General features: G+C 36.6%; 1 protein-coding gene across 32 annotated transcripts in view; it reads left to right on the top strand.

Moving 5' to 3' along the window:
- The window catches only part of PTPRM (protein tyrosine phosphatase receptor type M), a 467,288-nt gene that overhangs the window by 406,133 nt on the left and 34,310 nt on the right, over positions 1 to 26,845 (top strand). For all 32 annotated transcript variants that reach the window (XM_087890425.1, XM_087890424.1, XM_087890423.1 and 29 more), the window contains one exon: positions 13,301 to 13,398. In XM_087890425.1, coding sequence (XP_087746551.1) covers positions 13,301 to 13,398 — 98 coding nt within the window. The remainder of the gene's footprint in view (positions 1 to 13,300; positions 13,399 to 26,845) is intronic.

Raw genomic sequence — 26,845 nt, 5'->3', positions numbered from 1 at the left:
CTGGCGCAGCACCACACCAGCCTCCTCTTTGTCGGAATCAGCTACAATCCGCGCAGGCCGCTGGCAGGCCACAATATGTGCCAAGAAGATTTGTAAAATGGGGCAAAGCTCACTTAACAAATGTTTCACTTGGCAACTTAGTTAGTTAGTCCAAATAAATTTTGGACTCGATTGTGGTTATAACTCGAGGACTATCTGTATAAAGAACTTTAACAACATGTCACACCTCTTTAAAATACAACAATTTACTTCATCTCATGCCTCACTTCATTATCTACAAACAGATCTTTAAAAACTCATCATTCTTAAAATCAGCTAAAATCAATTAGGAGTTACCAAAAATAACAATCCATATCTGATTTTTTACTTTTAAAATTCCTCAAACCTCATCATTCAAATCCAGTCTGTAAAAAAATCAAATAAAGGTTACAGAGATAACAACATAATTGTTTTAAACTTAATCAGATGAATTTAAAATGCACAAATGACCATCTTCCATTAAAACTCTTATCTATAAAATATCATCATCTAGTCCTAGTCAGGAAAAAAAACGGTTAAAGATTGCCAGAATTAACAACTTATCTATCTCAGACTAGGCCAAATAAACCAATTTTATATTTTTCCCTTTGCTACCAACAATCTTGGTCTTTAGTCCTTCAAATAATGTCCAAACATGGGACAGCCACAATGTCCCTGCTTCTACAGTGACAGCTTCAGTTTGCCACATCCTCATTGAAAATCCCCAAAAGGCCATTTTTTCTGAAAATGAAATGTATATTGTTACATTTATTATTTATAGTAAGTATTAAAGAAATAATTAATACTTTAGTTATTTACAAGAGCTATGTGGCACAGTGGTTAGAATGCAGTATTGCAGGTTAATTCTGCTGACTGCCAGCAGTTCAATTCTCACCGGCTCAAGGTTGACTCAGGCTTCCATCTTTCTGAGGTTGGTAAAATGAGGACCCAGATTGTTGGAGGCAATATACTGACTCTGTAAACCACTTAGAGTGCTATACAGTACTAAGAAGCGGTATATAAGTCTAAGTGCTACACTATAGCAAACTGAATATTGTAGTATACTACTGACCAAAAACATTGTTTTAGGGCAGGGGTCAGCAAACTTAAACACTCAAAGAGCCACTTGGACCCGTTTCCCACAGAAAAAAAACACATCGGAGCCACAAAACCTGGGTGGGCATGTCCAGCTCGATGTCACTCACTCACTCAGTCACATGACCCCCCCTAGCCACGCCTACCCAGCCACAAAACCATTCTGTCTCTCTCCCCCTCTTCCTATCTCCCCCTCTCTCCCCCTATGTCTCTCTCCCTCTGTATCTCTCCCTCTCTTCCCCTCTCTCACCCCTCTCTATGTATCACTCTGTATGTGTCTCTATGTCTCTCTCTCCCCCCATCTCTCTCTCTCTGTGTCTCTCCCCCTCCCTTCGGGTGACCTTCCTCCTCTTCGCGGCTGCTCGATTAGGAGAGTCTTAACAGGATGGGGCTTCTTTCCTGCACTAATGCTCTGGCCATCGCCTTGCTGTTTCATCCCCCACCCCCAGCAGCTCTTCGGCTGAGTGCGGAGGGTGCAAACTCCAGCCTGAAGTGGTAGGAAGCAAAGGCTGCCTTACGTGCAAATATGGCGCGAAGGTAGGTACAGGGCAGCTTCTCTCCTGCACTCTCCTCCTCCTCCCACTCTCGTGATGCCCTGACCGGCTGTGGCTGAGCCGGGAGCATGCGCACACATGGGGAGACCCTCCTTAAGCAAGCCGCTGCCCATCCTGCGTGCACCTTTCCTGAGCTTCAGCGCTTGCTTGAGGAGGGTCTCCCTGCGCGTGCGCACGCTCCCGGCTCAGCCACAGCCGGCCAGGGCATCACAAGTGTGGAAGAGCCACACTCAAGGGGCCAAAGAGCCACATGTGGCTCGCGAGCCATGGTTTGCCGACCACTGTTTTAGGGAATGCTTTTATCCCATTATAGAAGCATTTTTTTAATCACGCAAAATACCATTACTACTTATTTACTTACTTACTTACTTACTTACTTATTTAAGGTTTGAAGAGATCATTCTAGCAGTTCCATACTCTAATATGCAAAGGGATTAAATAAGTATAATTAAACTAAGTTAAAATTCAGTCTTGAGGGATACTCTTTTTCACTGTGTAAAATACAAGTTCTTTTAGACATTATCTTTACATTTAAATTATATAACAAACAAGAAAAATATCTAGAATGGATATTTTAAAATCCCAAATGTTGAAATTATGTCCCATTGAAATAAAGTATATATATTGTTCATAGTAATTAGCCAATCAGAATACTGGGTTAATAATCCACAGTTTTGCATACTAATTGACTCACATGCTGTGGAAACTCTCCATAGAGATCGTGCATTAACAGTTTTAGTATTCCATAAGGTTACATTAAGAAGAATCACATTTCTGAACTTTTAATTAAATTACTTAGATGCTGTTATTTTGGTTACTGTGTCATGTATTTTTTGGCCTCAGAAAATGAGATGACATTTTGAGCTCTGTTTCTAATGTATTTTGTTGGCAGATGCAATTCGAAGTTGCAATTCGACACACTAGGATACCATAATACTTTTTTTTACACTGTTAGCCTTTCCAGATAGTAACTATTGAAAAATGTATTTAAATCTTCCTGTTTTAGTATCTTGTCACCATATTTCTACTATCTGTCTATAGATAGTTCTTCTGTATTTCTGCATTTCTCTCCATCCTTCATTCCTGTGATCTCATGTCCAAGTTCTTTCATTATTTTTCAGATTCTTTTCTCAGATATCTATCTTGCCAAGATATGTATCTATCTTCCACTATCATTTTATATACCTAGGAGAATCAAGCTGATGTAGAGAAGAGGGGGAAGGAAAGGAGAAAAAGTCTTTTGTGGTACCAAGCATCCAGTCCATATAACTTTTACAGAGACTATGAAAGCATAAAGATAAAAGAGTTTAGTTGAGTACATAACTGAGGAAAACTCAAGCAAATACACTATATTCGAGTTGGCGTTAATAAGGATTATTCTATGAAGCATTTCAATTAAGACTTGGACCTACTTTATTGTGCCCTTAAAAATTCTGCAAGAATTTGCTAAGAAAAATACCCTATTTTCTGGAAGGATCAAAGTCTTTTGTGGTACCAAGCATCCAATCCATATAACTTTTACAGAGACTATGAAAGCATAAAGATAAAAGAGTTTAGTTGAGTACATAACTGAGGAAAACTCAAGCAAATACACTATATTCGAGTTGGCGTTAATAAGGATTATTCTATGAAGCATTTCAATTAAGACTTGGACCTACTTTATTGTGCCCTTAAAAATTCTGCAAGAATTTGCTAAGAAAAATACCCTATTTTCTGGAAGGATCAAAGTAAAAAGAACAGTTGCTTTAATTAGTTAAGAAGAGTTATTTTTGTAAAATATTAAATATTCTATTGAGAAAAAATATCACAGAAAATGTAGTGATCAAACAACAAGGGCAAATCAGTGGTCATTCTTCAGTGTCATGCAAAACTGACAACCAGCAGAGGAAGTGGAAGAATAAAAATTTAGTTTTAAGCCATTTTTAAACATTTTTAGTTCTATGGAGACTTGCTGCATTCATTCAGCATATTAGGTATTTGCGGGACGTTTTTGAGATTGTCCTGCTGTCCTTTCCTCATTCTATTATATCAATCTTAAGAGGTACAAAGAAAATACTAAAGAAATATATAGCAGTGAAACACTGAGGCAGTGAATGATACTAGGAGGTAGTGAGGACGTTTCATAATAAAGGGTATGCCATCTCTGCTAATATTATCCAATTTTGTTAAAACAAATGAGCAGCTAAGGATTTTTATTTTTCCCGTTACACACCATACTTGAATCTTTGTTAGCAGAATTTTGAATGTAATCAATGTGATCAAATCCGTTTGGCCTTGAACTTGTTTCATAAGCTCAAATCAAATCATGCGTCTTTGAATTCAGATCCCCAATTTGAATCAAATCACAGCTGATTTGCCTAGGCCTACTAAATATTATGTTGAAAGAGGTATTAAATACAACTAACAATCCTAGAGAGGTGTGCAATTCTAACAAAGTCTTAAACTTTTACTTCCTTTTCAGAGTAGCAAAAAAAAAACAAAACACCAGTCATGATTATCATTTTTTTTTTTTTTTGCTGAAGAGTCTTTATAATAAGCATTATATTTCATTGTTAGAAGGTTTGCCATTGGATTCATAACATGAAAATAATGCTATGTCCACATAACATATCTGAGAATAAGCTTAAGCATAATTGATACTAAGCCTTGCTGTTTACTTTAGTGACATTCTGACAGACTCCTCAGTCTTTTCTATGTAATTAGTCAAGGCTGCACTGATGCAAGACTTGGTGGACTATACTCTAAACTTGGCTTCTACAGTGTTTCTAATGTCTCTTTCCTTCCATCCTAAGTCTCTGGAATAAAATTGTTCGGCTTTTGATAACAATAAATCCTATGCCCCTACCTGCCCTTTAATGCTTTTCAATTCTGTGTCAAGACAAGTGACAGAGTCATAATTTATTCAGATGTCAGAAAATAATTTGAAAAATGTCAAGTAGAAAAGAAAAATAGGATAGAAGAGAATTACTTTCAACGACCGACAGCTAGCTTTCTTTTTTTCCATGAATATTCTGAGTACAAAAGGACTTTGCTGGATTTCCAGTAGAATTTAGAATAAATAGATTAAAAGTCCTTCATTAAAATCTCCTTCCTTAGATAATTTTAATTACTATTGTCTGGTTTAGGAAATCTGAGTGAAGAGGCAATGCAAATGACATTTTAAAGAAGACAATTCCCCTCATCATTCATTCCTATCAGATCATGATCTAAACCTTCAAATTGGCATGGCTGAAAAATATGATTTGAGAAAGGAAAAAGAATGATGGATTATCATGGAAGGAAACTTTGATCCAGTTCCTTCCAAAGCTATTGGGATTCCTAGTCTTGCAAAATTATATTTCATCCTTTATATCTTTCCCCACCCTCCCATGCTAATTGTTAGGATCTATTTTGTAGCATGATCTATGACATATATTTCCCCAAAACATAAATCTATAAGGAAAAAGACTGTTTGCTAAAGATTAATGACACAATTTAGTGCCCAGTCATGCAGGCTTAATTTCCACTAATTTAAATAGGACTTACCATAAATGATATGCAAAGAAATTTGCATATCTTTGCCGAGCATAGGAATTATTATAAAATATACAGGAAGTACATTTTTAAAAATGCTTAGGTGACAGATGCCAAGTGCAGTACCATAAACCATGATGCGTCATTCAGAAGCATTACTACAGGAATAGAATAGAACAGAACAGAACAGAACAGAACAGAAGAATTGGAATGGACCTTGGAGGTCTTCTAGTCCAACCCCCTGCCTAGGCAGGAAACCCTACACCACTTCAGACAAATTGTTATCCAAAGTAATGACTTTACTTTGTTTCTGATATTTTAGTGTTTATTAGCCTACTGGATACAGCATTGGGCTCAGCTGCATAATTAAGGAAAAGACCATACAGTTCTTTTTCCCTTGCTAAACGGTCCTTGGCTATATGTAGTCTGGTTAATATATGAAATTGGAGCCCAATGCCTATGATGATATCTTGAGCAATGGTGGTTCCCCATGATTTTTCTTGAATTGTTTCACCGTAGTGCTCTTATAGATCATATAGATAGTCCTCAACTTAAGAGCACAATTGAGTCCAGAATTTCTGTCTTAGGTTGGTGTGATAGTAAAGTGAATCATCACATAACCAACCCAATTTTACAACCATTTTTTACTACAATCATTAAGTTAATCCAACAGTCATTAAGCAAATCTAGTTGACTTTGCTGTTCAAAAGCCAATTGTCAAACCACTATTGTGATTTGCAGTGAGGGATTGCAGTGAGGGAGGTGCATGGTTCAAAAATGAGGTAGATTGGATTGGATTGGATTGGATTAGATTAGATTAGATTAGATTAGATTAGGTTAGGTTAGGTTAGGTTAGGTTAGGTTAGGTTAGGTTAGGTTAGGTTAGGTTAGGTTAGATTAAGAGATAGGGTGTTGTAATTTTTGTAAATGTGAGCGAGTTGCCAAGTTCCCATATTGTGATTATGTAGCTATGAGAATGGTATAATGATTGTAACTTTGAGGACACATGGTAAGGCATTTTTTCCAAGGCCAACATAACTTTGAATCTATGTTAAATAAACAATCATAAATTAAAGACTAGTTGGTTGAATCTTATTTCTTCAAATACCTTTGCCTTGCTTAAAACAAAGAAAGTATATTTTCTCCACAGTGATCTGGAAATAGCCTAGCTTATATGAGCCATTTCTAATCAGTCCCACATGATGGAAAATCTATTATATCTGACCAATGTTTTTATACTGAATTTTTTGTTCCTAAATCAACTGGTTGTCATCTTATCTGTTCATTTATGTGGCTTCTGCATCCTATCATCTACTACTACAAAACAGAACAGGAGTAAGACTTCTAAATTTCCTAGCCACTGCTGTGTACTGATGCTAGATTCAATGTTGCAGCAATATCATATTCAAGAAAGGAGCCATCAAAGCAGCAGCAATATGCTGGCAGGGAATTGAAAATGCATTGGCTTGGCTATGAGGTATTTGGACTGAAAGACTGATAAATGGAAATGAGGATTTCAAGTGGTTTGCTAGCTCGATTAAAATTTTGGTTGAAGAATAGGAACCAGATTTTTTTGAGTTCTATTCTGAGCCAAGCAATCCCAAAGCTAACAAACACATCCATTTATACATATATAGGTCTCTTTGATTCCTGAACATCATTTGAACAGTCATAACTAGAAATGATTAGATAACAGTGATGCTTTCTTCAGAATAATTAAGAAATTTTCAGACATAGATATGAGATTTTTCCCCCCTTCCATTCAATCATGTCCAATTCTCAGTGATTGCCTGAACAAGTCCTGCAGTTTTCTTGGTAAAGTAAAGACGTGGTTTGCCATTACCTCTTTCTTAGGGCTGAGAGAAAATGACTGGTCCAAGGTCAGCCAGCTGGCTTTCTGTCTAAGGCCACTCTACAACTCACAAACTTATGGTTTCTAGCCCAGTTCTTCAAACAGTACACCAAACTGGTTCTCAAATATGAGTAGATAACTTTGCTCAATAAGAAGTTGAGCATATTGGTTTGGCTGGGGAAGTGTGCCTGAAAACTACTTTTGCAGTAGCAAATTCATACCCTTAAGAATGGACAGCTTTTTCAATAAATAATAATTCCTTATAAGAAAACATACCTGCCCTGACTGCTCCCAACTATTGATACTGATTTTGTGAAGAATAGTTATCTAATTCTAATAGATTTGCTCCTTTTGCAGAAGACCCAGAGACCAAAAAAGGGCAGGAGGTTCCAGAAAAATCTTGAACCTTGCAACCTTACATTTTCTTTGGATTTTCAAATGTCAATGAATTTAACAAATTACTTTAATGAATTATTGTTAACTGTTACTGTCCACATGTAGGTGGATTTGGTAAATAAAAGTTTAATAGTATTTTTTAAAAAATGTTCTTGCTCTTGAGACAAGTGGGCGCATCTTCAGATGTAATTAAGCAATGTAGGTTATTTACATCCCTGTTTCCCAAAAACATTTTATTTCAAAGGGGATTACAGTTGCAACTTCTCACCAGATGTACATGGTTATGATTTTAAAATGTAAAAAATGATAATGTTGTTTTTTTATAAATAATTCAAGGTGGCAAAAATACTTAATATTCCTTCCTCTTCCTATTTTCTCCACAACAGCAGTCCAATTAATTGGGTTGGGCTGAAAGAGAGTGACTGTCTCTAAGTCACCCAGCTGGCTTTCACGCCTAAAGTGGGACTACAACTCACGATCTCCTGGTTTCTAGCCTGATGCCTTAATTCTCATGGATAATTTACCAACTATGTAGTATTGTGAGGAAGATTGTAATGACTATAGATAGTGGGATTTTAATAAATGGCAATGATATATACTATTTTCTCTAAGCAGGGTTACCTGAAAGAGAAAAAAATACAGGAACAAAGGTGGCAGACTACATTTGCCCTAAAGAGTCAAGTTCACATTTCAAGTACCAAGTTCATCAAGATCATAATTTGATTCTAAAATTGTAAATGTAAACTGGATTGATTGATTGATTGATTGATTGATTATGAACTAGATTTATAGACTGCTCCAATCATAACCAACTCTAAGCAGTTGACATATCTTAACGCAGCAATAGGATTTAAAATCTTATGTTTCAAAAAAGAGCAATACACATACAAACACTCTCCTTAGAGAAGGGATCAGATTCAAATATATCCAATTCCAAAATCTTGCTGAAAAAGGGAAGTCTTAATTGCCTTTGAAAACTCAAAAAAAAAAAAAAAAAAGAGTAGAAGTAGAGCTGATCTTACCTCAGGGGAATGTCATTCCAGGAAAGGGAAATGGCATCGAGATCCCTACATATCCTAATCTGAAGGGGTAGAGATCTGGAAGGATTGTTTTCCTCCCAGATCTTCACTGATAGGCAGATGCTAGTGAGAATAGGACGTAATAGGAAATAGTGGGAATAGGAATAAGGGACGGGCATAAGAGCACCAATGTGCCTACCATTCCTGTCCTAATGTTCCCTTTATTTGTATTCATTTTATGTATTCAATTCATGCTTATACTTATATATATTATCTAATACGTATTGACAAAAATAAATAGATAGATAAATAAATAAATAAAAATAGGAAGTCTCAAAGTCACCCAAATCCTGAACCTTGTATGTATTTTAAAGATGGCAGGTTGCAGCCTGAATTACACTTTGAAGCAAACTGCTAACCAGTGCAGCTCTTGAAATGATAATGTTATGTGAACAAGCCAACTCATGCCCATAACTGCCCAAACTACTGCATTGTGGAGCAGTTGAAACAGTAGGCTAAAAAAGGCATGGCCAAGGCATGAGTGACAAGGAAAAAAAACCTCCTGGCTTGAAAAATGTAGCAACCTTTCCAGAATATTTCATCTATCATACCAGCTGTGCTTTTTGTTGAAAGATGTTCACCTTCATGTAAGTCTGTATTCATAAATTCTGCATTACATTTTCTATGAAGGTACTTAAAATGTCAATAGAAGAGTAACTAGGGTTAAACTGAAGAGTCTTTGGTGCTCTCTAAACTTGTTGTTTTATTGCAGACATTTCATTACCTTACCAGTTTCTCTTCGAGCATTAATGATGTTACCTAGTTGGGTAATGAAATGTCTGCAAAAAAACTAACAACCTCAGAGAACACCAAGTACCCTAGAGTACTTTAATTGTCAGAGGATGCCAGTGACTTAGCAACAATTGATACAATTTTGAAAAGTTATACTGTATTTCATTTGCAGTGAAGCATCTGACCTAATTAAAGATGTTAACTTTTAATAGAAACAGAACTGTAATTTTTCTCCAGGTTTATTTTTCATGAGCATCTGAATATGTCTTCTAATATTAAAGGTGCCAAGTTGGCTACTGTGAAAAAAAATTAGCCAAATATCGTTTCTACTGAGACTAATCTATTTCCATGTCTAGGCTTGCATGTCATACATATTTGGCAATATGTCAGATGTAAAAGGGAACTAGACTTTTCTAGTACATTGATGCACCGATATTCCAATTTGGCTTTTATCTTCAAAAGAACAGATGATAACCTTTCAATTTAAATATACCATGGATCTCCACAAAGTTTAAACTCAGGAATTCTCACTTGTTTGGACTATGCTTAGTGAAAACAAAACAGAATCAAACAGAGATAAGATCTCTGTTTTATTGTCTAAAAATTTGTTTTCTCAGATTCAAATATAATTACTGATTATTTTGATTATAAAATCAAAAGTGAACGTTTCTTACTTTTCACACGCAATAAATAGGTAAAGGAGATAAAGAGCACCCGATCTCTAAACTTGCACAGATTTCAGTCACTTAGGACAAAAACATTAATTTGCATTACATTGAAGTTCTGAATAATCCTGTACACATAAGCAAAGAATATGAATAGACTTCTGACACCTAAACAAACATGAGTATAGATGCAGAAAAGTGCAAAGAGCAAAATGATTTTTTTAAGTAGAAACTGATTTGTGAAGGCTATTCAGCCATTAAGTTACTGAAATAAATTGTGCTCCTAACAAATATAATGAAGAAAAAGAATACACAATGAATTTCTTACTGAAGTGACATTGTCTTTAATTCCTGAATAGACTGTTCTGGAATGTGCCTTTTGAAAAAGAAAGACACATCATCACTCTGATATTAGTTCCAAAAGTATTTAATTAATCAGCTTTCTTAAAATAAAATCTATAATCCTAGTAGCGTGTTTTAGAAGTAGATCACCAATTAGAAGAGTAGAATGAAAGGACACACTCATAGAATATTTCTCATACAAGAAATCTTTAAAAGGACTTCTAAATGTATACTGCAAATAATTAATACACATGGCCAATTTTACATGTCTGAATTTTAGGACATTGGTGTGTGGAAAAAACAGAATGATCAGCAGAGGGTTTCCTTAGCATATGTATGATACAAAATAATTACTTACACATTCCTTAGATCGGCTTATGGGTAATATCTGTGTATTCTCTCTGTGTGTAGAGATTTAATTGAAACTTCTATGTATTGACCATATGTGAATTGAACACACCAAAATAACAGGGTACTGCCAGAGGTACTATTTCTCCCCAGCTCACTTCCCTCGTTAAGATGAACGGCAAATAAAATTGTCAAGCCTGGCATTTAAGCAATTTTCTCTATAGTTATTAAAATAATAAACTGTCTCCAAAAATCTGTCACTTTCAGAAAGAGCAATTTGGGAATTGGACTAATTAGATCGACAGTGCAAACTCAAGAGAGAAATATTAAAACTGGAAATACAATCAGTTGAAATTTTTTTTGTGTCAAAAACTTATTTCCTCATGTGAGCCTGATGATGTGGATAAATTAGTTAAAATCTTTGGAACCATACCCTTCCAAGTAATTAAAAATCTTCCAGGCTAAGCATACCATATGGTCCTTAGAGATGGTTAATCAGGGACAGTAAGTTCCCACCACATTTAAGGAAGCTGTAGTTAAACATTTGCTTAAAATATAGAATTCTAAATTATGAATAAATACTATCCAGTATGCTGTGCATCTTTCCTGACTAAGATAGTGGAGAAAATTAGCTCTGAACCCCAGGGGATATGAAATGATACTGAATTTTTGGATCTATTCCAATCTGGCTTCTGGTCTGATTTGGGGGCAGAAACAGCCTGGTGTGCTCTCATTACAGAATTAGAATAGAGAACAATTGGCGAAATCAACATTCTTGCTACATCATTTCAGGGTGCTTCCATTCAGGCTAGTTTATTATAACATGCGTTAAGCGGGCTGCCTTTAGAGACAGTTAGGAAGATGCTGCAGGACAAAGCTATTCAATTATTGGCAGAGTTTAGGCAATTAGAAGATATAACAGCAATCTTACATTGGTTGCCAGAGCATTTCTAGGCCCAGTTTAGAATGCTTCTGAGCCCTAAATAATTTGTGATGATGCCATTTGTCTATCCACCATTTGTCTATCCACACCTCTCTGAGGTGTGTTATTTCCAAGGTCAGCCACAAGAATACCCATCCATTCCATTAGGTTAGAATGCAGCAATGATAAGTCAGAAGAGGTTCCAGTCTTTTCCACACAATACTTATGTGACTCCATGACTGTTTTTAATTAGATCTTTAAAGGCCAGGATGTTGTCATCTGCCTTTAAATAACTGGAATCGGTTTATTTTACAAATTTTAGTTCATAAAATGCTAACATGTTCTTTAATATATTTCCATTGAAAGAAAGAGCACACCAGCGTGCCAACCGTCCCTGTCCTACTGGTCCCATTTATATGTACTCATTTTATGTGTTTATGTTTTGCTTATTTAAATCCATTTATTTGTACCATTTTTCAAGTGTCCATGTTTACATCTATACTAATACTATTTCTTGTTGATAAATTAAGAAAGAAAGAAAGAAAGAAAGAAAGAAAGAAAGAAAGAAAGAAATGCTATTAGAAAGTTTTGCCTTGAAAGATGGAATACTTTTTCTTTTATCCTCATAGCCTTGTTAATTAGAGAAAATAACCTCAGTAGTCAACTCTTCATATTAAGAAGAAAGAGTACATAAAACCAAATGACAACAGAGGCTTATTAAACATGTAGCATCCTAAGTCAATCAGCTGCATTTCTCTTCTATTCTCAAAGTTAGTGTAATTGAATTTGCTCTGGATAAACAGGTTGAGATTATCTGAGTGAACAGAAGTGTCACCCCACATGTTCTCTCAAGGCAGGGGTCAGCAACCCGCGGCTCTGGAACCACATGTGGCTCTTTCACTCCTCTGTTGCAGCTCCCTGTCGCTCAAAATATGCCTCACAACCGCCAATGTGCGACACCCGCAGACATGCAGTATATTGAGCTTTTCAACCCCCGGCAGGCCAACCATGGATAAATCCAAGAAAAGAAAAGTTTCAGAATAAAACAATGTTTAATTCAGCTACGTATGCTAGTTTTGTGGCTGCTCAGGAAATAGGCACGGGAAGGGTTTTGTGTTTTCTTTGTGAAACGGGTCCAAATGGCTCTGTAAGTGTTTAAGGTTGCCGACCCCTGCCCCAAGGTGACTAACTAGAGCCATTCACATATAGCCCTCTATTCTACATGCAAATCTTTATTCACATACATGTGCATTGATTTTTAGGCAGAAGATACACATGGAGAGACCATATGCAGCAGGCTCTTTCCCCCATCCAAAGCACACCTCTTTAAAAGCCTTCACTAGGACCAAATGAGGCTTTAAAAATGTGATTGCAGAATCAATGAGATGGCTTTTCAATGGGGAGTTATAATGTTTAGAGAAGGGATGATTAGCTGATTCTTCGAGCAACAGCTCTCAAAAATATCCCTCCATGTGCCAATTAGACTCCATTGGCACCAAAGAGGGCTTTTGAAGATTTGATTGCAGTGCAGGAAAGGAAAAAGCTCTTATGTCTAATTTCTTGCTGATTAGTGAAAAAAGCTTTTTGCTATCTTGGAAGGACAGACAGGGTTTTGAGAAAGAAGTTGGTGGTCCGCATGGAAAACTGGAGGTTTCCAATGCCTGCAAAAAGCTACTTGATCAGTTTCAGTTTTTTAAAAAAAAAATATGTTTCTAATATTATGAAAGTATAGCGTTCCACTTTTCAGGTATGCTGAAAATGATCTTTGGATTTATTTGTTGCAGGACCAATGCAAGAGACTATATATGATTTCTGGAGAATGGTCTGGCATGAAAACACAGCAAGTATAGTCATGGTGACAAATCTGGTGGAAGTTGGAAGGGTAAGAGTATTTTAGAAACTATATGTGTGTTATCTATATATTCTATTTGCAAACAACAATAAGCAACATGATCACCACAAAGAGGTTTATTTAATTTTGTAGTCTGTTTTAAAAAGTCTTCCCAATGATTACATAATTAATTTACTTCGAAAGTATAGAAACTCTGTACTTCCAAATATTGTTGAATGACTATTCCCCAAGTTAACTACCACTGGTCATGAAAGTGGGGCAAATTTGCTGTGTAGCAAAATCTCAGGGATCCAAGTTCCATATCTATGACTAACCTACTGTCATGGAAGGCAAAAAAGAAGAAGCATAACCCTAAGGAGAAAGAACACACACTTTTTTGAGACAACAGTTGTTAGGTTTCAACTTGCAGAAGAAGAGGAATAGAGAAGAATGGAAAACAAGAATTTAATAATGGAAATCCTAGGAGTTGCTCTTAGATCTTTCAGTCGCTGCTATCTTCAGGAACAGAGGATAAATATATCCAATTGGTTCGAGTTAACATAAAATAATTGTCAGGGAGATGTCTATGGAGATTCTCAGTCATCCAGGTCATGGTTGTCCCAAAGGTACTTTTTCAAGAGGCAACTGGCCTTTCTTGTTTATCTTTTAAGATGTTTTGCTTCTCATCTAAGAAGCTTCTTCAGCTCTGACTGGATATGGGGAATGAAAGGATTTATATTACTTGCAGACAGCTGGTCTGCAAGGTTTTTTTATAGAATCGTTGAGGCCACTTTGACTGACACTATCTCTTTCTCTCTCTCTCTCTCTCTCTCTCTCTCTCCATATATATATATAGACTAGGTAGACACCTGGTCTATCCCAACATGTGGGAGGGGGCATTCTGCTCCCTTTTGCCTTTCAGCTCCAATCCAGGAGTGCTCAAGCAGTCGCATTCACGATAAACCATTTTATACCAAATATATATTTTGCTGATAAAGAAATAAAGGGAGACTAGTATAGATCTATTTCAAGCTTTTTAGGTCTCATCAGCCAGCCATACCCTTACTTGGATTCGAACTTGGGTTGCCTGAATGTTAGGCAGTTGTATTAACCACTGAGCCACAAGTTCTCCTCCCTTCATCAGCTTGAGCCAGGGGAAAGATTAAGTGTTTACCGAGACAGCTGGTCTACCCCAACATGTGGGAGGGGGCATTCTGCTCCCTTTCGCCTTTTAGCTCCAATCCAGGAGCCCTCAAGCAGTTGCATTCACGTATGTATGTATGTATGTATGTATGTATGTATGTATGTATGTAGGTCTTTGGTTATTCGGGTTTTCTCCCGCGAAAATTGGAAGTGTCTTGGCGATGTTTCGACGAAGTCTCATTCGTCACCTTCAGGCTGGTGTTTTCGGCTTTGTGCTTCTAGGAGCAATCCATACATGAAGCAAACTGACACCCACCATGAAGATGTGGCACGACTACGAACGCGAAGCCAAACAACAGCAACGCAGCTCAGCAGCTCAAATCCCCCTGCAACTCAAACTAACCCGAGCACAGCCAAGCCCCCAACCAAACAGAACACAGCTAAGCTCCCACCCAATCAGTTCTCACCCCCACTGGCAGTTAAAAGGAAGAAACAGCTGCGATCACACATTGCTCCTAGAAGCACGAAGCCAAAAACACCAGCCTGAAGATGACGAATGAGACTTCGTCGAAACATCGCCAAGACACTTCCAATTTTACGCGGGAGAAAACCCGAATAACCAAAGACCTACATACAAACACCCACGAAAACCTCAGAAAACATATGTGTGTGTGTGTGTGTGTGTGTGTGTATGTATGTATGTGTGTGTGTATATATATATATATATATATATATATATATATATATATATATATATATATCTCCATCCATATCCTCAGGGTCACCTGAGTAGTGCAAATGATGTGGAGCCTTCTTGTAACTGCTGAAAGAACCGTGTTGTACACTGGAGATAGATGATGTCATATCTCTTCCACTCTGTTGAGAGAGGACTGTTTAGTTTTGACATAGATGGCCTTTGACCCCTCTTTCAAACCGATGATCCTCTCTATTCAAAATGTGGACTTTGCTGTCTTCAAAAGAAGACTTTGTCTTTTAAATGCAGATAGACTGCTCAATCTAGTCCTGATGGGTTTTTTCTCCTATGTTGAGCCATGCGTTTATGAAGTAGTTGTTTTGTTTCCCCAATGTAAAGATCTGCACGTGTCCCACTGCATTGTATTGCATATATCACATTGGTCAGTTTGTGTCTATGTGCTTTATCTTTGGGGTGGACAAGCTTCTACTTTAGTGTATTCTTGGGTTTAAAGTATACACATGTGTTGGCTGAAGATCCTCCCAAGTTACTGGGAGAGTTCAATTATTGGGAAACTAGAAATATTAGAAAAGGATGTATTTACGCTGGTAGAAATTGATGACATTAGGCACAGTATCTCCAATCTTTCATGGGATGTTGTGCTTCCTGAGTAGGTGTTTTTTTACCTATTGACCTGTGCTGATTAATTTATATCTAGACAAACTTACTCCTGGCTGTTTCTAATCAGTTTCACCCTTCATGTCTATTCTAAATTAAGCAAGAAGCAAAGATTTCTTTTTAGCTATAAAGGAACTTCAGGGGTAGAAAGGCAATCTTTTCATTTATAAAAGGAGCTCCAGGGGTAGGGAGAAAACCCAATTTCAGACACTGATTATATAAGACTGGGGGTCACAAAGTGGAATTCTCAGCAGTGTGCAGAAATAAATCAAATAATAATTTTTCCTTCTTATTTCAGCCATAACACTACATTTTTGAGATACAATTACTCAGGATTTGACACTTGACACCATTAATATGTTCAAACAAACACAGTGGCACAGTTAAAAGATCAGATAATTTTCAGGAAGATGGAATTCTCATCCAGGGGCAAAATATTTGTGATACGTTATTTAATCCCTTAATTCTTTATTTTCCTGAAGAACATTGGGTGGGATTTGGGTGTTTATGTCATTCTTCTGAAACTTACTAGCTGCATTTAGGAAAGTATACACTATATATATTACAGTGTGAAGAGTTTGTGATAGGCAGAGTGAATTAATCCACTTTTTCCCTTCCTATACTGGTGTTTCTTTAAGAAAAGAAAACCTAAATCTCAACTCAAAATCCTAGTGAATCTTGATTTCATTAATAATTATTAATTACAATTATTAAATGATATTCTGCCTTTTTAGAGAATGTGGCTGATCATTCAGTTTACATTATATTATTAAATGAAGTAAGTAAGATTTATGTCTGCTATTGCAATTCCTAGGGAAAAAAAGGATAATACTTAATTGAGTTTTTAAACAAACACTCATTTCCAAAAGGGCCTATTTTCCAATTATATATTTTAATCTGAGATATTTGGTGGGCTACAGAAAAATTTACCTAAGCTTGTTCCAACATGTAGAAAAAGAAGAAAACCCACTTCAAATAAAGAAAAAAATTGTTCCCTCATGGGTTCAAAAACATTGTTTAATTAATAAATACCGGTAATTAATGGAAACCATCTTGACCTTTCTATCTAATAATTAATGTGTGTCATATAACTTCTATATGTGTTCACCAAGTTGCTTTGCATTACTTTGTGAAGCTATGTTTAGCTTCTTTAGCTATTGAAATAATAAGAGAGGCAATGAACACATGTTAGAAGTATGTTAGTTTATGTTTGTCTTATTTTCAAAAGACAATTTAAAAAATCACTTATTTTAAATGATTAATTAGGCATGGGTCACTAAAACACTTGTGATACATGTTTTTAATATCTTGGAATCAGAGTAGTTTATAATTTCCTCTGAAGAATAGATGCATGGACTTTAGAGTGATCAATTAATTGCTCAATAATACAAGTATTCATGTCATTTCTCTCTTCCTTTATTGTAAATTCAGGTTACATTCTGAGTTTAGAAGTGGATATTTCTCATGGCTTACTGTGAGTTTAAATCCTATTGTTTAGACATGTAACAGCCTGAACTACTCACAAATCAAGGTAAAAGACCATATTTTAGACAAAGCAATAAGATTTGTGAGTATAATTAAGGACTGTTACTAAAGCATAAAGATGCAGATACTTGAAGTGGCAAAATAGTCTAATTCCCAGTAAATCAATACATTAACTTTCCCTCTTAATATAGAAAATTAAAACAAATGTATTGCTGTAAAACAGTCCATACTTATTACATCTGTTTGATAGGTACATTCCAAAAATGGAATATATTTAATTGTTAGTCTTTCCTTTGTTACATTTGTAATACAGCCAGAATCTGCAAGGACTTCCTGCAATTAACAGCAATAAAACATCAACCAATGATATAACGTTTAAATGCCCAGAGTAAGAAAACTGTAAGTCATAGCAATTAAAACAAGACAGTATCATCCCAAATTGTCCCAGAGCAGTTTCCACAAGAGCATCATTTGTACCAACTTCCAGAAAACTGTTTTTTAAAAAAAAAAAAAAAAGTTGTTAAAATTACAGAAGAAAAGCTAGCCTAATTTCTGGAGGGAGTCCATAAAAAGAGTGCTAAAGTTTGAAAAGCAAAACCTTTAAGCCTCTATCACATTAACTTAACGGGTCTAGTGGTTAAGACACCAGGCTAGAAATAACAAGGCTCTGAGTTCTAGTCCCACCTTAGGCAGGAAAGCTGGCTGTGTAACTGGGCTAGTCACTCTCTCACAGTCCAAGTTCAATAGGTTTTTTTCTTGCTGTGGGGAAAGGAAGAGGAGAAAGGAGTATTAAGTATGCTCACTACCTTGAGTTACTTACAATACATAGAAATAATAAAGGCAGGATAACAAATCTTAATAATTAAAGGAACTACAAGTAGCTTCTCAGACAAGTCAACATTGGTTGAAGAAGGCAGTTGTCCAAATATCTTGGCATCAAGCCATATTGAGAGATATTTGAATAAAAAGTCTAAGTAAAGAAATCAGTTTAGTAGAACACAATATGTCACAGAAAACACTGTAGAATTTGTATTTTTATCAAAATAATCTGATTTCATTTCATTATAATGCTTATTCAGCGTTCATCATTCCACAATGAAACTAACACTAATTTAGTTTCAAATAATATTTTAAACAATTATAAAAGGATTTATTGGTCCAATGCCTGTATTTTGCCCTTTCAAAATCAACAGTCATACATGTATTTTCTCATTCTAGTGCTATAGCATCAATTATTTCCATTGTTAACTAGTATTACTTGAGACATTATCTTCATCTGATATTGTAACATCAACTTTACAAAACATCTTAATACCTTGAAAAATGAACACAAGAAGTAATCTAGTTTTCCTCAACTTAATGCCCTGGAGGTATGTTAAGACTGTAACTCCAAAAATTTTCTAGTCAGTTAGGTGAAAATCCTAGGAATGTTTGTTCCAAAAGATATGGTGAGCACCAGACTTGGTGCGATTCATTATATGGTATGAAACTTTAAGCTTGCAACATGATTTTCTCCTGTTTAACCAACACTCCAACATATTAGATTCAATTGAAAGTAACACTTTTTTATTAAGTAAGATCATGCAGCTATTTAGAAATAGTTTGACGGGGTTTTTTTTCAAATAAGGATAGAATAGAATAGAATAGAATAGAATAGAATAGAATAGAATAGAATAGAATAGAATAGAATAGAATAGAATAGAATAGAATAGAATAGAATAGAATAGAATTCTTTATTGGCCAAGTGTGATTGGACACATAAGGAATTTGTCTTGGTGCATATGCTCTCAGTGTACATAAAAGAAAAGATACATTCGTCAAGAATCATAAGGTACAACACTTAATGATAGTCATAGGGTACAAATAAGCAATCAGATCATATTAGGAAACAGTCAATATAAATCGTAAGGATACAAGCAACAAGGTTACAGTCATACAGTCATAAGTGGAAGGAGATGGGTGATAGGAAGAATGAGAAGATTAATAGTAGTGCAAACTTAGTAAATAATTCAAAAACAAGTATGAATCAGAATTACAGCAAAACAGAGGATTAATACCTTCCGATGTGGAATCCCGATTTAGATTGGATAATTTACCCTTGCTTTTGAATAACAAAAAAAGGACAGAAGCTATTACATGCTATGAATTAAATATTACTTTATCCCTTAATCCCATTTTTCTCTTTTGGAAATGTCAAGATTTTGAAAATAGAATCCATTTATTCTAGATTAGATCGGTCATATTTTGTTTTTATTCAAAGATTTGTGCAGCTGAATTTCAGCATACCATGTAACTCTAAAATGCTAACAAGGGTTCATGTTAGTATAGTATAGTGTAATGTAGTGTGGTATGGTATGGTACAGTACAGTATAGAATAGTAATATTCTTGTTTAGTTAGGATGAAGTATGACTAGCCTCATCCAAAATGTGGTTTCCACGTGTCATCCTTAGTGAAGCGTGCAAACCAGCGTCTGCATTTCCTGCGTCGGATGAGGAGACAACATCTTTTTCCTTCTGACCTGGCTACTTTTTACAGAGGCACGATTGAGAGTGTTTTAACAAACTACATCACTGTTTGGTTTGGTGGCAGCAGTGCCTCAGATAGAATATCCATACAGAGAGTGGTAAGGACAGCCGAGAAGATTATAGGAAGTTTGCTTCATGTTTTTCAGGAATTCTGTATATAAGCACTATGTGCTTAGAGCTCAAAGCATTATTAGAGACCCCACATACCCACTTTACGGTCTATTTCTGTTGCTCCCCTCTGGGAGGAGGTTTCAAAGTATTTCTAGCAGGGCTATCATATTCTGTGACAACTTTGTTCCCTATGCCATTCGTATGGTAAATTCACAAGATTCGTTTTTCTCACCACGTAAATGTATACATCCCAATTAGACTATGTTGTTTCTCTGTGTCATATAATATATGTCGGTATATGCATAATTTTGTATTTATTTATTTGTTTATTTTGTCATGTTTATGTAGTGTATATTGGAGGTGGTGACCCTTTGAAAGGTGTATAAAATGAAATTTCATTTTAATGTATGCCAATTAGTGACAAAGTACAAAATTATTCTATTCTAACCTGTAATTCACAAGTAATAGCTCTTACAAATGTTATTTACTATACAAGAAAGAGAAGGCTAGAACGTCCTTTTCGATTGAGGAGTCCAGTTTGAGATATTGTGCCTCCAAATAGCAAAAATACAAACAAACAAACAAAAACCCTCTAAGCAATTAGAAAGACAGTTTGGTCTAATGCAGGGGTGTCAAACTCACATCGTCACGGCGACGTCACGTGACGTATCGGAACTTTTTCTCCCCCTTCGCTAAACCGGGCGGGGCTGGCGCGTGACGCATCCGGCCTGTGGGCCGGGAGTTTGACAGCCCTAGTCTAATGGTTAAGGCATCTTGGTGCTCTCTGAGCTTGCTTGTTTTCTTGCAGACTTTTCTCTAGGACTGATGATGTTTCCTAGTTAGGGTAATGAAACGTCTACAAGAAAACAGGCAAGGTCAGACAGCACCCAGGACCCCTCATAAAATGTTATTATCTCTGCTAACCCTTAGTGGACTTTTGCTGATACCAGGACTGAAAAGATGAGGTTTAAGGATTTTTTTTTATAGAAAAGAATTTGGATATGGGAAAATGTTCATTGTTGTATTTTAATAAAAGGTGATAAATTATTTAAATTGTTTATATTTATGATGAGGGGAATCATTTCTTTATATTTTTCTTTTCTTTTTCTTTACTATCTTAATTTTTTCTCTTTTAATTATCTGCACTTTCTATTGTTTGCTTTGCTTTTCTTTGCATTGCACTTGTCATTTTTAGTAAATTTACTATAAAAAAGGAAAGTGATCTCCATGTATTTATTTCCCAGTTTTTTTTGTTAAGCAATTGCCATTAACAGAGAAATGCACAACCTGTATTTCTCCTTCTAATACTGCCTAGGTACATAAGGCTGTGCTATTTCTCAGCATCTCTCAACCTAGTAATTTTGGTGGATTTGGGGAAGATCCCATGTGACAGCTCTCCTGCGTGAGCTGCATTGGCTTCCAGTGGTCTTCCGGGTGCGCTTCAAGGTGTTGGTTACCACCTTTAAAGCGCTCCATGGCATAGGACCTGGGTATTTGCGGGACAGCCTTCTGCCGCCGATAGCCTCCCACCGACCAGTATGCTCCCACAGAGAGGGACTCCTCAGGGTGCCGTCAGCCAGGCAATGTCAGCTGGCGACCCCCAGGGGGAGGGCCTTCTCTGGAACGATTTGCCCCCAGAGATAAGAAGGATATCGGATCTCCGGGTCTTTCACCGTGCCCTGAAAACTTTTCTTTTCCATCAAGCAGGGCTGGCGTGAACCCCCCCCCTTTTTTTTTTAGTTTTTTAGTTGTTTAGCTTTTAATCTGTCAATGGGTTTTAATTCAAATGGTTTTAAAATTGGGCCAAAGTATATAATTCTTTTAATAATTTTAAATTTTGTATTGTGATGTGTTTTAGTTTTGGCTGTGCACCGCCCTGAGTCCACTAGGAGAAGGGCGGTATACAAATTGAATCGAATTGAATTGAATTGAATTGAATTGAATTGAATTGAATTGAATTGAATTGAATTGAATTGAAATAAATAAATAAATAAATAAATAAATAAATAAATAAATAAATAAATAAATAAAGTAGCAATTCCACGTTTTGAGAATAGGCCAGGTTCCTGCAAAGCCAGACTCATTGCTCTTCTTGATTTTGAAGGGTTCTTCTCTCTCCCCCCCCACCTCCCCCATTGGGGTTCCTCATAACGCTCCCTGCTACAGTTGTTATTTGACTTTTAGATTTGTTAGGAGACCACCTATCCTATTTGAATCCAAAAGCAAAAGAGCAAAATCATATTATTTTTCCAGGAAAAAAAATAATACCCATTTAACATATTTTCCACATAACTTTTTTTTGATAATCATTCATGAATTATTCATTTAGGGGTGGATGTGTGTTTGTTTACCCAGCCTGGGTAGTCATTAACTCAGCTACAGCTTTTGCCCTGGAGCTCTCTGCATCAGTGTGGTTTTTAATTGCACGCAGAAGAGCCACCAAGAGGTTTTCCCTTATGCAGGCACCTGCTAGAGATGATTCAGCAACGTCCTTTGCCTCTAGCAAAGGCCAGATACATCTGCCAATACCTGTCATTATCTGAGCCAGACTTGTCAAAAACCCAGCATCCTTTAAGCTCTCCCGGGTGCCAGCAAGGGACCCTTGTCGGTTATCCTGGCTCTTGTAGGGCTGCCCTGCACCTGGTATTTCAATTGCAGCAAAAATGTGTTTTGATTGTTTTCCTCCTTTAATGAACCTACCTAAGGGACGTTTAGCTCTTTATCTGGTAGCATGTTATTGAGTTGCTCACATTTATCCTGCTGGTGCAGAGAGACGGAAAACGAAAGCAAGTGAACCAAGCCCCCTACTCTGCCACCCCCGTTTCTTGCATTCTTCTGCTATTATATGGATCCATCTGTTTCAGGTCCTGTGACAGAAATCAGCCAAGTACCCCTAGGAATATTTTGCTCTAGTAATTTACACTAATGATTTCTAAACATATTTAGCCAGTTTTATGACGACCTCATTAAAATGTGACTGAGTTCTAAAAATGCAAACAGTGCACTGTAATTTAAGGTAGCTGTGAGTTGCCATGAAAAAATATTTAAAGATGATATATGTTAGAGTTGACTTACAGAAACCTCATGCTGTTTCAGCACATGTGGATCTTAAAAGAAAGATTAATGAACAGGTCTCTAAAGGAAAAGCTATTTGAAACAAGGGGTCGGGTCTATATTGTGAATCACTTACCCAATCAAATGAAAAAACTCTTAACAATATATAGCAAAGAAAATCTACTACACCAGAAGATCAGATTCCAGTCTGACTTCCAGAGGATTTAGTTTGGCCTGATTTATCGGTCTGAGCACCTCAAACCTGAGCTCTACCTGGTGATAGATTGCTCCACATCTCACTCAATCTTAATTCAGTAGGAGTAGCATCTAAACTTGGCACTGGTTCTTAGAATGGATAAGCAATTTTGTCCTGTTATTTAGCCACTTGTTCCTACAGGAATGATTTCAGAAACATTATTCATTGACTGTGCAAGCATAAATTAATTGGCCTACCTGCATATTATTAGTTGAGGGCAAAAAGAAATTAATTCTATGTACAGCCATCATAATTACACCATTATATTTACACACATGCACTTACAGACATGTATGCAGTGAAATATATGCTCAGCTTTTGTTTTTTGGGGGGTGGGGGTTGTAAAGTATCAGTCTAGAACTGAGGAAATGCAGGTTTAAATTTAAGCCAAGCCATATAAAGTCCTTAGTGAGTCATACTTTCTTAGTTCAGGCTACTTTGCAAAGTCATTGTTGTGAGGAAAAATTGGAGGAGGCAATGCTTTGTAAACTATGTTTATAAAGGGAATGCTATATCAAAGCACTTTTGAAAGAAAAGGCAGGTTATAAATCTAACGAATATGTATAAATTTCATATCAGTTACAAATCAAATTTCATGTGTGATATAGCATTCCCTTTGGCAAGAAGCAAGCTGTTTTTGGATTCCCATAATGTCTATTGATATAGGCTAAATGTTTACATGTTTTATTTAATTATTGTTATATTTTTTACAAAGTTAAACACAAAAATATGAAAAAGTAGGATAGATAAAGACAAAAATGTTGAAAATAATAGAAAGCAAAAGAAACAAAAAAACCCCTTTAAAAAGTAACTTCTGATCTTCTTTACAGGAGTTATAGAAATAATTGAAACAGTTTGTCCTCTTCCTCATATTCAACCCATAGTAATCAGTAAATTGTGAAGTCTCCAGTGTTTTATGAAAATAGTTCCAATAGAAACAACTTTCTGAGCAGAAGATTCCTGGTTGCCAAACTAGGTATCACCATCAATGTTATAAGGGACTATGGGTTGCTCTTATTTATTATATACTAGTGGCTTGCCCTGTTAGTGTTGGTAGGAGTGTTCTTGATGGTTCCTCGATTAGACTGTTGTTTACTGTTAGTTTGTTTGTATGCATTGGTAGTTCCTTGATTGGGGTATTGTTAACTTGATTGTTGCTCTAGTATTAATCTTGGTGTTAATATCTGCCCGTATGGGTTGCTGGTTTTGGTCTTTTTGTTTTCTTTTGGGCTTTTTTATTGTCTCTCTTGAGTGGTATGTAGATGTTGTTTATCTGTGTATGCTGGTTGATGGCCAATTTGCTTGCGTGTCAGACCTCCTGGAATTCTCTGGTGGTTTTGAACTTGGCTTCATGTTCACAGTTTCCCAGTTGAAACGATGGTTGAGTCTGTCCATGTTGTGCCACTAAGGAGTTTTCACAGTGGTGAAATCCAGATATTTTTACTATCAGTTCTGTGGGCATGGCTTGGGCGTGGCTTGGTGGATGTGGCAGGGGAAAGATAGTGCAAAATCTCTATTCCCACCCCACTCCAGGGAAAGGATACTGCAAAATCCCCATTCCCTCCCACTGCTGGGGGAAGGATATTGCAAAATCTCCATTCCCATCCCACTCTGGGGCCAGCCAGAGGTGGTATTTGCTGGTTCTCCGAACTACTCAAAATTTCTACTACCAGTTCTCTGAACTGCTCAAAATTTCTGCTACCAGTTCTCCAGAAGCTGCTGGATTTCACCTCTGAGTTTTCATCATGTTTTATGACTGGTAGTTGGTGTTTACAGATGGAATCTTGTAATCTTCTGCCTGTTTTTCCTGCTTAGTGGCTCTTAATAATCTTTACATTATATGCTGGGGGTGGGCTTCAAAAATTTTAGCAAGGGGTTTTCTACCCAGTTGCTGGGTGGGCATGGCCATGGTGGGTGTGACCTAGTCTGCCTCCTGCACCACGGTGGGGGCATTTTTGCCGTCCCCGGGCTCTGGAAGTTTTCTTCGAGCCTCTGGGAGGGAAAAAAACAGCCTCCCCAGGCTCCGGAGGCCCTCTGGAGGCCGGAAACAGTCCTGTTTCTGGCCTTCCGGAACTTCCAGTAGGCCTATTTTTCACACTTCCCAATCCTCCGCACGCACCCTGCACTTACCTGCACTTACCGGCCCAAAATGGGCCGCGTGGGAACTCCTGGTAGGAGCAGGGCGGATGGACAGGGCCAACCAGGAGTGGGATTTGGGGGTTCTCTGAACTGCACAGAATCTTAGCTAGAGGTTCTCCCGAACCCCTCTGAACCCCCAGCAGCCCACCCCTGATTATATATTATAGATGACTTTTGTTTTTCTTTCTAGAGCTGCTTGGTTTTGGTTTGCTGAGGATGTTTTGGAGGGCTTTAGTTGGTTTGTGTGCCATGATAAAAGTCGTTGTTGTTCTTTTTCTTATCCTTACCTAAGTCAGTTTAGCAAGTTCTGAAATCTTCACGATCAATTCTTCCATGGTGAATATTTCTGCATTCTTCCATCTGTATTATATATATAATAATCTTGCTTCCCTTAGCTTCCCATAGAAGATCAATCAGTCATGAACCTTTTCTAATTGACTATCTCTTAAGTCCTAGAAAGAAAAATGCTGGTTTCATCTGAATGTTAATCTTTAAAACTCTCTGCATCATCATAGGTATTTGTGTCCATCCTCCCCCCCCCCCCAATTTTCAACAAATCTGTCATGCATGGTAAAATGTCCCTTCTTTTTACTTTTTCAACAACAATTAGAAATACCTTTATATATTGTAGATAATTTCTCTGTGACATATACCAATGGTACATCATTTTATAAACATTCTCTCAAGTAATAAGACAACGTGAATTTCAGGATCAATTTTATCATGCAATGTTGCTCTTCTTCCATTGTGAATTTTAACAGAGTTTATACATTTTAGCAGTTACCTGTTCATCATTTATGCAAATTCATCATTTATACACAATTGCATCTCAAGACTAAATGTTTACTTTCAAGTAGGCACACTTAGAATTATGTCATGGATGATTTACCTGGAATTGTTATTGTTGTTCTTCAGTTAATTAGCCAGTGTTAACTCTTTGCGACCCCAATAGATGTAATATTGTCAAGATCATTGGGAATTGCTTCTTTCAGTTCTTACACGCTTCTGTTTGTGCCATCAGTGATAGCATTTAACCCCCTTGTTTTCAAACTTCAGTGTCTTCTCTAGTAACTCTTGTCTTCATATGATGTTTTCAAAATAAAAAATAGCTGCATTAAACCCAGTGAGATTTTTCTAAAAGATTTGGATTATACTGCAAACCTTGAACAATGGGATGGGAGTTCCTGCAACAGAAATAATTATCACAGTTCAGATTGTAAGCAGAGTTCTCCCTCAGGCATATATATTTCTTTATATGCTGACTGAAGACAATACAATCATTTCACAATAAAACATTTAAGCAGCTGTTTAATTATGCACAAATGGAACAACAAATAATGATAAATATACCCATTTTCTTTATTCATTTATCATAGAGATGACCTTTTTTGAAAAACAATATATAATCTGCT

The sequence above is a fragment of the Pantherophis guttatus genome, chromosome 3 (assembly GCF_059756535.1).
Source record: "Pantherophis guttatus breed Tessera chromosome 3, ASM5975653v1, whole genome shotgun sequence".
Classification (NCBI taxonomy): Eukaryota; Metazoa; Chordata; class Lepidosauria; order Squamata; family Colubridae; genus Pantherophis; species Pantherophis guttatus.
This window is presented reverse-complemented; position numbering and strand designations above follow the sequence as displayed.